We start from the raw sequence: 14,040 nt of genomic DNA, 5'->3' as shown, positions 1-14,040 counted from the left end.
GTTAGGGGTGCCAATCCCCTCGTGTGGTTAAAAATCTGCATGTAACTTCTGATTCCCCCAAACTTACCTACTAATAGCCTACTGTTCATAAGAAGCCTTACCAGTAACATAGATAGTGAATTAACACGTTTTCTATGTGTATTATATACTGCATTCTTAGAACAAACCTAGAGAAAAGGAAGTGTTAAGAATATCATAAGGAGAACAGACACTTCAGGTACTGTACTGTAAAAAAAAAAAAAAAAAAAACACTGCATGTTAGTGAAACCACGCAGTTCAAAGCCATATTGTTCAAGGGTCAACTGTAGTGTAGAGATAACAGCCCTGCCTGGCCTGTGACCACCGTATTTCCCAACAGCCTTGCAAAATCAGTATCCCCCTTAAAGCCCCAGGTCCCCCCACATTTCCCACCCCACTTGCTGGTACATACACTTTCTGCTAATGATTTCTTATGAAACAGAGCAAAAGCCACAAGGTGACGTGCTGGGGAAAACAAGTTTGAATTCTAACTTTATCCTTCCGTGATTATTTGGTGGATAACGTAACGTAACAGGCGTATTTCTGCCCCTCTCTGAACGTCAGGCTCTTCTTCAATGAAATGGACTGAACGCCAACAATAAAGCTGTTGTGAGGCAAAGCACCTAGCACAGAGTCTAGATATAGTAGATGCTTAATGAATATTAGTCTAGCTTTTCTCTGAATGCCAAGAACAGGTGGCCTGAGTTACAGCACTCTGCAGGAGCTGGCTCATTCTTGCCACGCTCCCTCTTCATCTCTATTCTCCAAGCACTTGGCTTCCCCACTATTTTTTGGACAGCTCAAGCACACTCCTGCGGGACGGTCTTTCACCTATATTCGCCTTTGCGAGATCATTCTCCAGGTATATGCAAGGCTTGTTCTTTCATTCAACACAATCTCTGTTCAAACTCATCTCTGCAGAGAAGCCTTACCTAACCACCTGTTCACAAATGGAGACCGAGTCTATTTTGTGACTAGAAGCAAAATCTTTATGTCTAGTGGCCAAATTTCTGTTCTCCACGTGCTCTAAGAACGCCACACACAGGGTGGAACAAGTTTCTCTTGGCCAGCAGAAAGAGTTCACATATGGGTGAATTTCCACAAAATCAGGTTCTCATTTCATTAAATCAAAGACAAGCTTCACTTGAGGCCCTATGCCTCATGTCCTGAAGCCTTGCCCTACCATGGACGAGGGCAGAGAAGGTACACAGAGTGACCAGACCAGAACCTGATGTTGGTGTTTGGAACCCACCGCTCCCCCTCACACCTCCACTTCATTCAGCCAGCAAAGGAGCCCAAGTTCTCACATCCATGCAACTCAGAGAGTATTACAGGTTGCTTGAAAGGACCATCCCATTAGGTCTCTGCCTCCCAAATGACAGGTGTGTGGCAAAACACAGTGAAAGAGCAAATGTCTGTCAGGGTGACCCAGCTAGATGGGCCAGGGCTCTAGTGTCAGGTCCAGGAGAGTAGAGGGACGCAGAATACCATAGACCTCTAAGAGAACCGCTCCTCACCCCAACGGGTCTAAGATCCTCCCCCAACCTGCCACTTGCCTTTGAGCTTATGGATCTAACATGACTCAATAGGGCCTTCTGTCCCCACCCAGGGTCCACATGGTTCCCAGAGGTATCTCCAGGACTGTACCCAACACCTACCTTTCAGTTCCCTTGGTTCACAGTTTATGCCAATGGAGTGGGCACTTATGCCTCACTCAAGAATCACCCGAAGAAAGACACTCAACATAATCCCTTTCCAAGCAAGGTCAACCCTCCCCAAGTGCATGTGTCCGCTCAGTATAACTTGAGAGATGCGGCAGAATAATATCCCCCTCCCAGGAAGTCCACCTGCACTTGCTTTTCCTCTAAGAAAAGGGGCGCCTGTGTGGCCCTGCACCCTGGGGTGTAAAGGCCCCTGTTGAAGGCAGGTTTTGGGGGTGGGGGGCTTCCTGAAATCCTGAGGACACCCTGGGGAAGCCAAAGTCAAAGTCGTTGGTGATGAATCTGAACCTCCATCCTCAGCAGACTGCTTGGGAATTAAACCCCAGCTGCTTGCTTGCCCCAAATAAGCTCAACTAAACACCTAACGACTAGTAATGAGTTGAGGCCAAAACGCAGAGGTAAGCATGGGTTATCAATCACCAAAAAGCCGCTGCACCAACCCTCTGCCTCTTGCCCTGCCTTATCTCTTCGATAAAAATAAAAATAAAGAATACTAATAATAAGTGTGTGGGAAACTGCTCCGGCGTCCCTCAGCTCCCCGACCCCGGCGGGGAAGGGACCAGGGCCCCGCACCTCCCTCTCCGGGTTCACGTGGGGTCAGCGGCCCCAGAAGCTAGGAGCGGGGATGCCGGCTCCGTCCCTCGCAGCCCCGCTCCCCCCTACAGCTGGCCGGACGCCCGGGACCAGAGTCCGGGGCAGGGGAGACTCACCGCGCAGCCCGGGGGCGGCCATGGCGCGAGCACGCCGGACACGAAAGCCGGACCGGCCCGCGGCGGCGCCGGCGTCCGCTCAAGCTTACTCCGCCGCGGGGCTAATTCCATGGCGCTCGGCTGCGCCCGGACGTGCCCGCCCCCCGCCCGCCCCTCCCCCGCCCGCCGCCCCGCGCCGCCCGCCCCGCCGCCCGGGTTCGAGCGGGCGCTCCCGGCGAGCCTAGCGGCACGTGGGGAAGGAGCGCGCCCGCGGGCGGCCCGAGTCCCGGTCGTGCCGGGGTTGGAGAGGCCGAGGGGCGAGCCGGGGAGGGGCCTCCGAACCTGGGTCGGGGTGAGCGTTCGGCCGGATTGTGGGGCGCGCGGTGCGGCTGAGTAGTGTGCGGTCCCGCCCCGCCGTCCCGTCCGTCCCGGGCACTGCGGGCTCCCCTCGCCCGGCGACCCGCTGCCCCCACCTCCCCGGGAGTCCGAGGGGCTGGGGCGGGGGGAGGGGGGTAAGGTACAAGGGACAGGAGGACTGGAAGAGGGGCTGCGAGGGGCAGAAGGAGGGCGAGGTAGTCTTACAGGGCCCGTCCCTCTGAGACGCTCGGGACGGGGACGTGGTGGAGGAGGGAGTCTGGAAGCTCCATCCCGGAGCGCTCGAGGGGCGCCGTCGCTCCGCCGGGTTCAGGTGCCCGCGGTGAGCCGAGACACGGAAGACCCTCTGAAGGGCCGCTCCGGGCGCTGGAAGCGGCAACTCCCAGACGCCCCAAGGCTCAAACAAGTTAGAGAACGCCAGGAACCCAAACGAGCGAAAGGGTATTCTACTAAGGTCAAGTATGCTATTTATTCTTCAGTGTGAAGTGAGGAATCGTGTCTCCCGCACGGATAAGGGAGGCCGGTGGCGACTGCTCCCTGCTTGTCAGAGGACAAGGGGGAGTAGACAGCACAGAGGAGTCAGGGGCGGCGCCGAAGGAAAACCAGAAGTGTGAGATCCCAGTCCAGAGCTTTATTCGGGCCGAGGAGGGATGGGGGCTAATGTTTATTCAGGACTTCCATGTCCTTCCCAGAGCTGTACCTGGGGGATTGTACCTGTGAGCTGTACCTGTGAGGCAGTTGCTGCCGCCGAGCCCATCTGACAGATGAGACCACAGTGTGAAAGGTCAAGCAATTCGCCTCTAAGAGCTGTGCCGGGATCCCCAAGCAGCCAGCCTGCTCAGCGTCCGTGTGGCAACGGCTTTGCTCTTCTGCTTCTTTCCCTCCCAAACGAGGGCCTTCTCCCCATTTGCTCCCAGCGACCCTCCTCCCTGTCTTTTCAAGGCCAAGAACCCTGGAAGCCGTTCTACCCTGGTTCCTTGATCCATTCCCTTTCTTCTCTTCCTCCCGCACTTTCTAATCCCTTAGCCCCTGTATACGCTCTCCTTGAGATTCTCCCTGAAACGCTCACCTTGGGGGGACTCTGTGTCACCTGCTCTGAGAACAAGCAGGAGGAGTCCCTGAGACCAGAGGCAGACCCTGTCCTGTTAAACCCCTGGAGGAAGGGAAAGCCCTCGAGACACACACACACCCCCACTGGGGCTTTCTCAGTCTGCAACCTCCTTTCCCTGCTCCTTGCCATTTTTAAAAAATCAAAACATAAAGTGCTTCTGATTTGGCTTTTTTCTTGGCTGTGAATTGTCCCATCAGTAAATCTGAGGAGAAATTCAGACTACAGAGGCATAGGCGGTTGGAAAGTTGACACCTTATGCTGGAGAGGTAGCCTCCCTGCTGAGTTTCTCTGGGGCTGAGGCCTCCAGTAACACCTCAGCACCAGGTAGAGTGTTAGGCCACCAGTAAGAAGAGAGATAGGTAATTCCCTGCCCCCAGATCTGGTTTCCTACAGAGACCTCAGAGGCTACTCAGAGTTGGAGGCCCGGAGATGGTGGACGGACAGATGACAACCTGTGAATTATTGAGCAGTTATATAAAACTTATATCCATTCTTCCTTTCCTCTGCTGACTAAGCCACCACCAAAGCTGCTCAACACAATCCATGCTATTTGCCTGTAGCGTATGTCCCCTCCGTGTGATTACGCACAGCATCGGAAGGGGGTGAGTCCTAGAAACGCAGCAGTCACTGGTTTCCACGACAGCAAGGACCTGCCCTGTAAGCAACAGGGACAGCGTGGTTCCAGTGGAGTGACCTGGGAGTTCTTACCTTGGTGTCAGGCACCTGGGTTCTGAATATGCCCTGCCACCCAGGAGCTGTGTGGCCTTTGGCAAGTCCTCTGAGCTGTTTTTATTCTCTGTAAAGGTGGGGGTGAGGGCACTGGATTGGATGATATATCAATCCTTTCCAGCCCCACCAGCCAGCCCTTCCAGTGAGTAGAGGCTTTCCTGGGTTAAAAGGATCTGGAATGAAAATCAATTCTCCATCAAATTCCTGTTAAAAACCCAGGGTATTCCCCTCATTCTCATGGGTCTTCTTTCCACAGCTAGAGTCTCTGCCATCTTGCCAGCTTATACATATAAACTCTTCACATAAAGTTTAAGGAAGGACAATCTCTCCTTAAGAGTGACATTACTGGGGGCGCCTGGGTGGCTCAGTGGGTTAAAGCCTCTGCCTTCAGCTCAGGTCATAATCCCAGGGTCTTGGGATCGAGCCCCACATCAGGCTCTCTGCTCAGCAGGGAACCTGCTTCCTCCTCTCTCTCTCTCTCTCTCTGCCCACTTGTGATCTCTGTCTGTCAAATAAATAAATAAAAATCTCTTAAAAAAAAAAAAAGAAAGAAAGAAAGAGTGACATTACCAGTTAGTGATTTGGGGACTAGGTGAAGTCTGGCATTATCTCTGTCCTTCCACTAAAAGATGTCTGGAGTCGACAGGGCCAGAGCATCCAGCATACAGCCCAAAAGAAACTCAGCTCTTCCTCCCCTCAGGATATAGTCAGTCCCTAATGCTCTGCCACTGACAAGACACTTATTCTCCCACTTGGAGCCTTGATTTCCCCTCATTTTTATTCTTGCTGCTTCTTATGTTATTAAAGAGCAATTGACAGTTTGCCCCAGACTTTCAGTTGTATTTGACACTCTCAACCCTATGACTCAGACTAATGTTCCTATTCTCCAGATGAGGAAACTAAGGCTGAGAACCTCTAATGGTTTTATTGGGAGCCACACCGTAGAATGAGGGCCACACGTAGAACCCAGGCTTTCCCACAAGTCTGGGGCTCATCCCCCAGGACTGAGATTTTGCTGGATGGGCCCCTTTTCCTGTACCTGCCAGCTCCCCATTTCCAGTCCCTCAGTCCTCGGTGTATTAGAGGATATGTGGTAACTTAGGGAGCCAAGGGCTTGGAGAAACCCCTGCACACCTGCTCAAGTTCCTTCAGCCCAAGGTCAGCCACACTGGCAATGACCACGTCTGCCTTGGCAGGAGCCTGGCTCCAGGGCCCACCCCTCTGCTCTGTTCAGAAGCCCCTGGATCCAGAGCTTGGAGAACCTAGTGTTCTGAGCAAATCCCTTTGGAGATTTGTGGCTGGGTTCTGAGAAGTCCTGCCCCAGACAATCCTCTCCCCACCCCATGGAGGCGGACACCATTTTTTCCCAGAGGCTGGCCATGCCTAGGGCTGGAGCACTTTTTTGGATGGAGCCTGTGCTTTCTCCCCCAGAACAAGTTGCGGAGATTGGGCCCTGCCCACCCCACCCCCCCAATCCCCCCCACCCCCCCACCCCTGCCATCTCAGCCTGGAAGAGGCAGTGAACCACCAGCGTTTTGCAAGGTGAGAGATTAGCCTTTATTGTGGACACTGGAGGGCTCCAGAGCAGAGCACAAGGAGGAGGAGGACGACGACGACGACGAGGAGGAGGAGTAGGAGAAGGAGCAAGAGCAGCACACTGGCTGGTCCAGTCTCAGGTGAGGCAGGCGATGGCAGGGTCTGGGGCGACCTCAATTGCTGCACTTCCTGGGGGAACACTGGCACTGCATGGCGTTGAGGATCTGGTGGTGAACCACGGAGCCATTGGTGCAGTGCAGGGGCACCAGCATGGGCTCTGTCCGCATGGGTGAGCAGCAAGAGCACTGGTCCTGCACATCCTCCGTGTCGATGGAGTACAAGGCTTTGCTGGCACATTTACCCTGTGACGGAACAAGGTCGGGTAATGGGTGGCATTGCAACACTGGAGGGGCCTGCTAGGCAATTTGCAAAGGCAGATCTCAGGAAAGTCTGACGTGCCCCCATCCTTATGGTCCTATTACATCCAAATCCTACTAGCTGCAATTTCTATGCATGTCTGATGAGGAAACACAATTCTACCCTTCCCCACCTCGGCCTCACTGAAGCCAGGACCCCCTTACCTCGCAGTAATGAATGTCCACCTCCTCGACAGACTTACAGTCTCCCACCTTGACATACCGCAGCCTGGCTGTGATGTCTTTGCATTCGAGCTCCTCACCTACAGGACAGGTGAGAGACGGGGTGTGGGGCCTGGCTGAGGTTCGATATAAAGCTCTCTGGCCCATCGCCCTCACTTCACTGGAAAAAGGTCAGTTTCACAGGAACCAAAGCACTGAAGTGGGCTGCAAAGGGGGGAGCTAGTTATCCTGGTTCACCTCTGCATCTCCTGGCCCTCCCATTCAGAGGTAATAGTTACAGCTGGGTTTAATTCACTTAGTGGTACAATCTGAATGGCAGGAGGAGCCTGGCCGATCACTGTGTGTTGGTGATACAGATGGACGAGATTCGCTTTTATGTAATTGTAGACTCTAAAAACCATAATGACTGGAGCAATCTTCTTATGCTTAAAACTATATCCGGAAGCTAATGGGCAAGGAAGGAGCCAATAAATATAACTAACATCTATCTTTGCCTTTGTAAAAGAGGAAGGGCAAATGTCATGACCACGCAGGGGATTAAGAGCATCCCTAGGACCCCTTATGGAGTCTTTCCTTTGGGAATAGCTGTTTCCGGTCTCTGGCATGGCCAGGATTAGTGGCATTCAGATCTGAACCTCTGCTTGGCCCACTGATAATTCTTAGCTTTACTACCAGCTCGCCATTCCCCATCTGAATACTGGAGCTCTTCCATTCTTGAATGGCTCCCAAACTAAATCAACCCTAACTACATATTAGCCTGCCTCCCAATTTCCAACTAACTTCATTTTACAGTGAAAGTCTGCCAACCACATTTAAAAAATGAATAAGGAAAATATATTTAGGCCAACAGGCTATATTCTTTCACTGTAGATTTAAATCCCCGAGCCTGGCTTCCTCCCCTCACGAAGCATCTCCACCCTCCCAAGAGTACTGACAAACACAGGCCCCCTCGCTGCCTCCCTGCTAGGTTGGCAAATAACTGTCTCTTGACCAAATTCCATGCGCAAAATGTGCCCAGAGAGAATTCATGCTCCCTGATGGTTTCCAGACTTCAGCATTCTGAAACTCATGCAGCTAGGAATCACAGAAAGAGTAGCTTTCGGAGCGTGTTTCCTCGATCTGCAACCTTCTTACAGCAACTGCAGGGACTGTCAGAGTGAGCCATCAGGAAGAGAATGAATGAATGATTGAGGACCGAAGGTATTCATGCTTTCACTCCTCCTTTCTTTACCCAATACCAAACATGGGCCCACGAACCCCACATAAAACAAAAAAACACAAAGCACCAAACCAAAAACAAAAAAACAGTCTATATTCAGAGACCACAGCACTAGCACTAGGATTTGGAAAGTTACTTGTCTCATGAACACGGGAATGTGTGGTGAGATTACAGTCTGATGGGCACTGGCAGCCTACGGTGAACTACGAGGACCCACTGGCAGAACATAACTGCAAGGCCATGAGGGGCCTGAGAGTGAAGAAGGGAGGTTAATCAATGTAGACCAGTCTTCTGAACTCTTGAGAAGACTCCGTGGTCTCTGCGTCTGCAGGCCTCACAACCTGTGGTGGGAGCTCATGTCAGCTAGCCGATGGCTTCTCTTTCTCTGGGAGGTGGCTGTCTGACCCTCAAAGAATACATTTGTCTTGAGTGTCTGCTCTGTCAAGATTATGGATCAAGGGTGCCTTTCTTCAAGGAGCTCTGGCCGGAAAAAGAAGATATTGTCTCAGGATGGGTCTATGAGCCACCCTTGCCTCTGGGAGGGAAAAAGCAGGTAGGAGGATAGAAAGAGTAAGGAGTTTTGGAAAAGGGGAAGAGACTGCTTCACAGGGATTTGAGTGGCGATCTGAGGACTGGGCTGTTTAAGAACATTCAAGGCAGGGGCGGTTCCCTGAAGAACTGAACCTAGTGATTGGCCAGTGGTTAAGAACGATCTTTCCAGAACAAGCTTCCTCCAAAAAAAAAAACAGTCCTTGCACTAGGTCTGACAGATTTCAAGGGACAAGCTATTGGTAATATACTTACATGTGTTACAGCAGGTGCCTGGAATTTTCATGATTCTCCCCTAAGAAAAGAGTAAAATCCCAGATTAGGCACAACTAGGACACAACAGACAGCTTCCAGGTCATTCCAGGCCAGTTCCTGGCTCTGGCCTCGCAGCCCCGAGCTTCAGTCCCCAGACATAAAATGTGCACTGACATCACAACTGAGAGCAGACTGACCACCCTACCTGACCAGGCTGGAACAATTCTGATTATTCTAGATTCTCTCCCAGTTGCATCACCAGGACCATCATTCTCAGGAGGGACTAGAAATCATCTGATCTCTCACCCTCCCATTCGAGGATCATAGATTCAGTGTCCCCGAAGGGGAAAGTATCTATTGAAAGCACCATATAGTGCTTATATAGTCTTTCCACTACGCTTCGAAATTGAAACCTCATAGGTTGTTGAACTAGGTCTGGGGTCTCCCTTGGACACTGGGACATCATGTCAGGGAAGACCATACCATTCAGAGGACTCTGTTCTTAGAGTCAAAGATGGAGCTGTCAAGAGGAAATTAGGGCCTGAGCTTTAACTACTCACTCCCTCGGCCAGACACTTGCGTTCATCGAAGGGCGGGCAGCCCATGACCCTCTTCTCCCAGATGTACTCTCCTCTCTCATTGACCTTGCAGAAGTGATTATCACAGCCATCCTGGAGCGTCTCATCACGCTGAAAACAAAGAGGGGAAATGGGTAGAGCAAATCTGAAGATGGTTTTTGGTCTGAAAAGACACTTCAAATCATGACTCCTTGAAGTTGCTGAAACAATCTGGAGGACTATGGTACAAGACTGAGACCATCTATGGTCTCCACACCCAGAGCACACAGTACAAGTGGAGTCCCAGCTCATTTATTGTGAATAGGGCTGCATAAATGCGGAGAATTCCCCAAACCCTTCTGACCACCTAGAAGTTTAAAAAATTAAGACATAGTAAGGGTAAACTAGCAAATCAATAACTGAATCAGAGATGATCCAGGTTCCACCACCCAGCCCTAACAACTAATTTACACTCTTGTAGATCAGACTTACTGTCATTCTGATTGCCCGTCAGTCTTATAGGCAATGGAGGCTGGAAGAAATCTTAAAGATCAACCAACTCTAAACCATAGGCCTTATGCCAACTACGCTCTGGTCAAGGAGAGTGAAAAAATTACTAAATCACAGAGAAAATTCTGTACCTTCTACAGGCTCTCCATCTTTTCTCTATAAAATCAGAAATAGGTGGGAAGCTAATATTGACCCAAACTTAGTCTTTATTTCTTGAAGAAGAAATGCCAAAATGGGAAATCAGGTGGTGACATGAGTTCAACTTGCTCCCACCTTCAGTGTCATGATCTGTCCTCCTCTCAGCTGAATGGTACAAGCTGTAGGCAGACATTTCCCACAGCATTCGCCTTGGTTCTTCTCTTCCTTGTAACCCTGTATCCAGGAGAAAAATCAGCCTTGGTTAACCCCCCAGAACACCCCATCATAAGTAGGCTTACTTTTCTAGCTTCTCGTCTCTCCCATCCAGCAGTTGCACCCAGAGCTCAGAAAGTTAACATTCAACTCTTGGCTGACCTTTGTCAGTTCTCAGTCCCCTAGATGGCATTCCTTGCCTCTACCTATGTACACCTTGTTCATGTTCTAGCAGCCAGACCTATTAAATTAGACCCCTCCCTTGAGCTCCAGACTTACAAATTCAATTGTTTAATTCAACAACTGTTTATCTTATCTTCTCGAGACTTATTTACAAAATGCAACTTGATATTTCTCCCAAATTTCATCCTTCTCCTGTCCTACCTTACCTTGGTAAATAGCTTCATTACCCAGTTGCTCAAAACCAGAAATCTAGGAGTCATTCTTGACTTCTTTCTTTTTTGCATTCCCCCACTCCCATCATCAAATCTTGCCAAAACTTCTCTCTGACTCAACCTCCACTTGTCATGACCAGTGTCCTCTGTCATCACCTAGTCCAAGCAATCATCATATACCTCTAGACTCTGGTATCAGTCTTAATTTGTCTTTCTACCTCCATTCTTGCCCCTGTACTGACCCTATAGGTCTCTACACATCTGTCAGAAAGACTTTCTTATAAGTCTAGTCATGTCACTCCTCTGCTTAAAAGACATTCATGGATTTCTTGTTGTAGTAATGGCAGTACAGCTTATATTGGACTGACCCGCTATAGACAATGATTATAAACTCTTGACAAAATATTTTCAACAATTGTTGAAAGACACTGGATGGCAAAAAGAACATCTTGTGAATTCATTTCTCATGTAGAAGTAAGTGACGTGACAACAATAGCACAAAGTATAGGGGGGTAAGTACATCATTCATGAAGTGTTTTTTATCAAACCAGGATAGATCATGAGAAGTCAAGGATGCATATTGTAACTTCTGGAGTAACTGGAATTATTTATGGAAAAATATTTTCTATCCTCACTTATGATTTCTTCTCTGATTCATGAATTAACATATTTTATTTAATTTCCAAATGGTGGGGCATGTTACCAAATACCTTCTTATTACGAATTTCAATCTAATTGTGGTCACAGAATGTATTCTAAATTCAAAATTTTTACATATATTGACCTTTTACTGGCCCAGAATTTGGTCCAGATAGGTGAAAATTTTCTCAATGTGCATTGAGAAGAACGTGTGTTCTGCACTTTGGGAGTATAACAGTCTATTATTCTCAATTAGGTCAAGTGAGTGGGTATAGTTTTCCAAATCTTCTATATCTTTATTGATATTTTTCCTACTTGTTCTATCAACTACTGAGAAAAAATATTAAAATTATGCAATATGGTTGTGGATAAGTCTATGTCTAGTTCTGTCAATTTGTGCTTCACATACTGGAAACTTTGCTACCGGATGCATACACATTTAGGATTCCTGTGTCTTCAGAATAGTCTTTTATAAAATAACCTTCTTTTATGTAGTCTTTTATGAAATAGTAGTCTTTTATGGCATTTTATGAAATAACCTTCTTTATTTGTGGTAACATTCCTCATCTTACAGTCTATCTTGTAGATTATCCATCGCAACTTTTTAATTCTTAGCATTGACTGGCATTATCTTTTCTCATCCTTTTATGTTCAATCTCTCCATCTCTTTAAAGTGAAAATAAATCTTGAGGCCCCTGGCTGGCATAGTGGGTGGAATGTGTGACTCTTGATCCGGGCGTCCTGAGTTCAAGCCCCACCTTAGGCATAGAGCTTACTTTAAAAAAATAATAAATAAATAGAATTGAAAGTGTGTCTCTTGTAAACAGCATACTAACTGGGTCTTGCTTTCTTATCCAAGCCTGACAAGTTCCATTTTTTATTGGGATTTTGTTTTCCCATTTATATTTAATGTAATTATTGATATGTTTGGGTTTATATCTCCCATTCTGTTATTCATTTTATTTGTTTTCTTCTCTGTTATCTGTTCTATTGTTAATGTTTTTCTATATTCTTTTGGTTTAATCAAGTTATTTGTTTAGAATTTTACTTTCTCTCCCCCATTGGCCTTTTAGGTGCCTTTCTTCACATTACTATTTTAGTGGTTACACAGACTTATCCATTTATCAAATCTCATCAAACTACGTATTTAATATCTATGCATTTTATTGTAGGTGAACTATCCTGATTTTTAAAAAATAATACTTTTACAAAAATTTCAAAAATAAGACTTTCTTTGGCTTCCCATTACATGCAGAATAAAATCCAATCTTCTTAACACATTCTACAAGGCCCTGTATGGTTTTTTCCTAATTTTCTGACCTTGTCTTCTATCACTATCCCCTTGCTTTTGACAATCTATGCCTTTGCATCTTCTAGGATCATGAATATCCCAACCTCCTCACCTAAGAGTCTTTATGTATGTTATCCCTCTACCTGGAATGCTCTTCTCCATGCTTTGGATAACTAGCTTTTCTCATCCTTCAGTAATCATTTCAAATATCATTATTCAGAGAGGTCTTGCAAGATACAACACACACACACACACACACACAAACATACTCTTATAAGACTTAACACAATCCAGGGATGCCTAGGTGGTTCAGTTGGTTAAGCATCTGCCTTCAGCTCAGGTCATGGGATCAAGTACTGCATGGCGCTCCTTGCTCAGCAGGAAGTCTGCCTCTCCCTCTGCCTGTTGCTCCCCCTGCTTGTGCTCTCTCTCTCTCTGACAAATAAATAAATAAAGTCTTAAAAAAAAAAAAACACTCAACACAATCTGAAATTTTCATTTGTTCTCCCTGAGAGGCATGTAAATTCCAAACTAAGTCTGTGCCATTGTTTTTGTACCCAGCACTTGGCTCTCTAAGTAGGCTTCCTACAATCTCTAAGATTGGCTGAGCTGGGAACTCCATGACAGTGGCTTTAAGTGACAATCCTTCATTTACATCTGAGCTGGAAAAAGCAGGAGCTTCCAGCTTCCAGTAAAATAGGACCTCACTGTCTTGCAAAAATGCCCCCTAATTTGGGAGACAATACAGGGCAACCGACTCTTGCAAATAAGTGTATTTTCAGCAATGTTAACAAAATAAAAACCAAAAGCTACCATCAGCTGTTTCATCACTGCTTCAAAACTTAAGCTCTTCTCATGCTACCCACCACTCCAAAAAAAAAAGTGGGGGGGGACATAATCTCACAACATTTTTAAAGAATAAATTGAATTATATGAGAAGCCAGCTACAGCATCACTCTTTTTCTCATTTTGCCCATTTAGTAATCACCACTTGAAGATTCATCTAGGTCCTGAGGTTTTCCTAACACGAAGCTCTAGCCAGTTAGTTTGGAGCCCTCAGACAGAAAATGCGGGCCTTTCTGTATTGCTCCCTTGTTCATCGCATATGGGCTGAATGCTTCTAATCAGCAGACAAGGTTAGGAGTCCGTAAGCTTGTGCAGAACAAATGTAAACAATTTGCTACTCATAAACCAAGCTTCTGAACACAATGTGTTGTCAGGGAGTAGGCTGTGCAGAAAGCCCGTGAGTGTGGAGTCAGCACAGAATCGGGGCTCCTGGGTCCAGGCCACACTCTCCATGCTGGGAAGGACACCACTGGAGTCTGAGGCATCGGGTTGTCTTTCACTGGGGAGTTTTAACTGTGTTTTCAAAAACGTACAATTCCTGGAAGGTATACGACTGAGGTAAAGGCGACAGGAAGAAAGGGAGGGAATAAACAGTGTACGTGAGTGTGCGTGGTTCCAGGCAGAAGGAGGAGATTAAACAGGGATTAAAT

General features: G+C 47.7%; 2 protein-coding genes across 2 annotated transcripts in view; both read right to left on the bottom strand.

The window, feature by feature from the left end:
• The window catches only part of ANO2 (anoctamin 2), a 341,480-nt gene extending 338,934 nt beyond the window's left edge, over positions 1–2,546 (bottom strand). The window contains exon 1 of the mRNA XM_059404945.1: positions 2,450–2,546. Coding sequence (XP_059260928.1) covers positions 2,450–2,471 — 22 coding nt within the window. The 5' untranslated portion in view covers positions 2,472–2,546. The remainder of the gene's footprint in view (positions 1–2,449) is intronic.
• A 3,630-nt stretch (positions 2,547–6,176) lies between these two features.
• Positions 6,177–14,040, bottom strand: part of VWF (von Willebrand factor) — a 133,899-nt gene continuing 126,035 nt past the window's right edge. The window contains exons 48-52 of the mRNA XM_059403765.1: positions 10,142–10,240; positions 9,362–9,490; positions 8,802–8,841; positions 6,761–6,858; positions 6,177–6,541 (exon numbers count right to left, since the gene is read on the bottom strand). Coding sequence (XP_059259748.1) covers positions 6,353–6,541; positions 6,761–6,858; positions 8,802–8,841; positions 9,362–9,490; positions 10,142–10,240 — 555 coding nt within the window. The 3' untranslated portion in view covers positions 6,177–6,352. The remainder of the gene's footprint in view (positions 6,542–6,760; positions 6,859–8,801; positions 8,842–9,361; positions 9,491–10,141; positions 10,241–14,040) is intronic.

This window comes from Mustela nigripes, chromosome 6, assembly GCF_022355385.1.
Source record: "Mustela nigripes isolate SB6536 chromosome 6, MUSNIG.SB6536, whole genome shotgun sequence".
NCBI classification, from domain to species: Eukaryota; Metazoa; Chordata; class Mammalia; order Carnivora; family Mustelidae; genus Mustela; species Mustela nigripes.
Note: the sequence above shows the minus strand (reverse complement) of the source record. Positions and strands in the feature narration are given on the sequence as shown.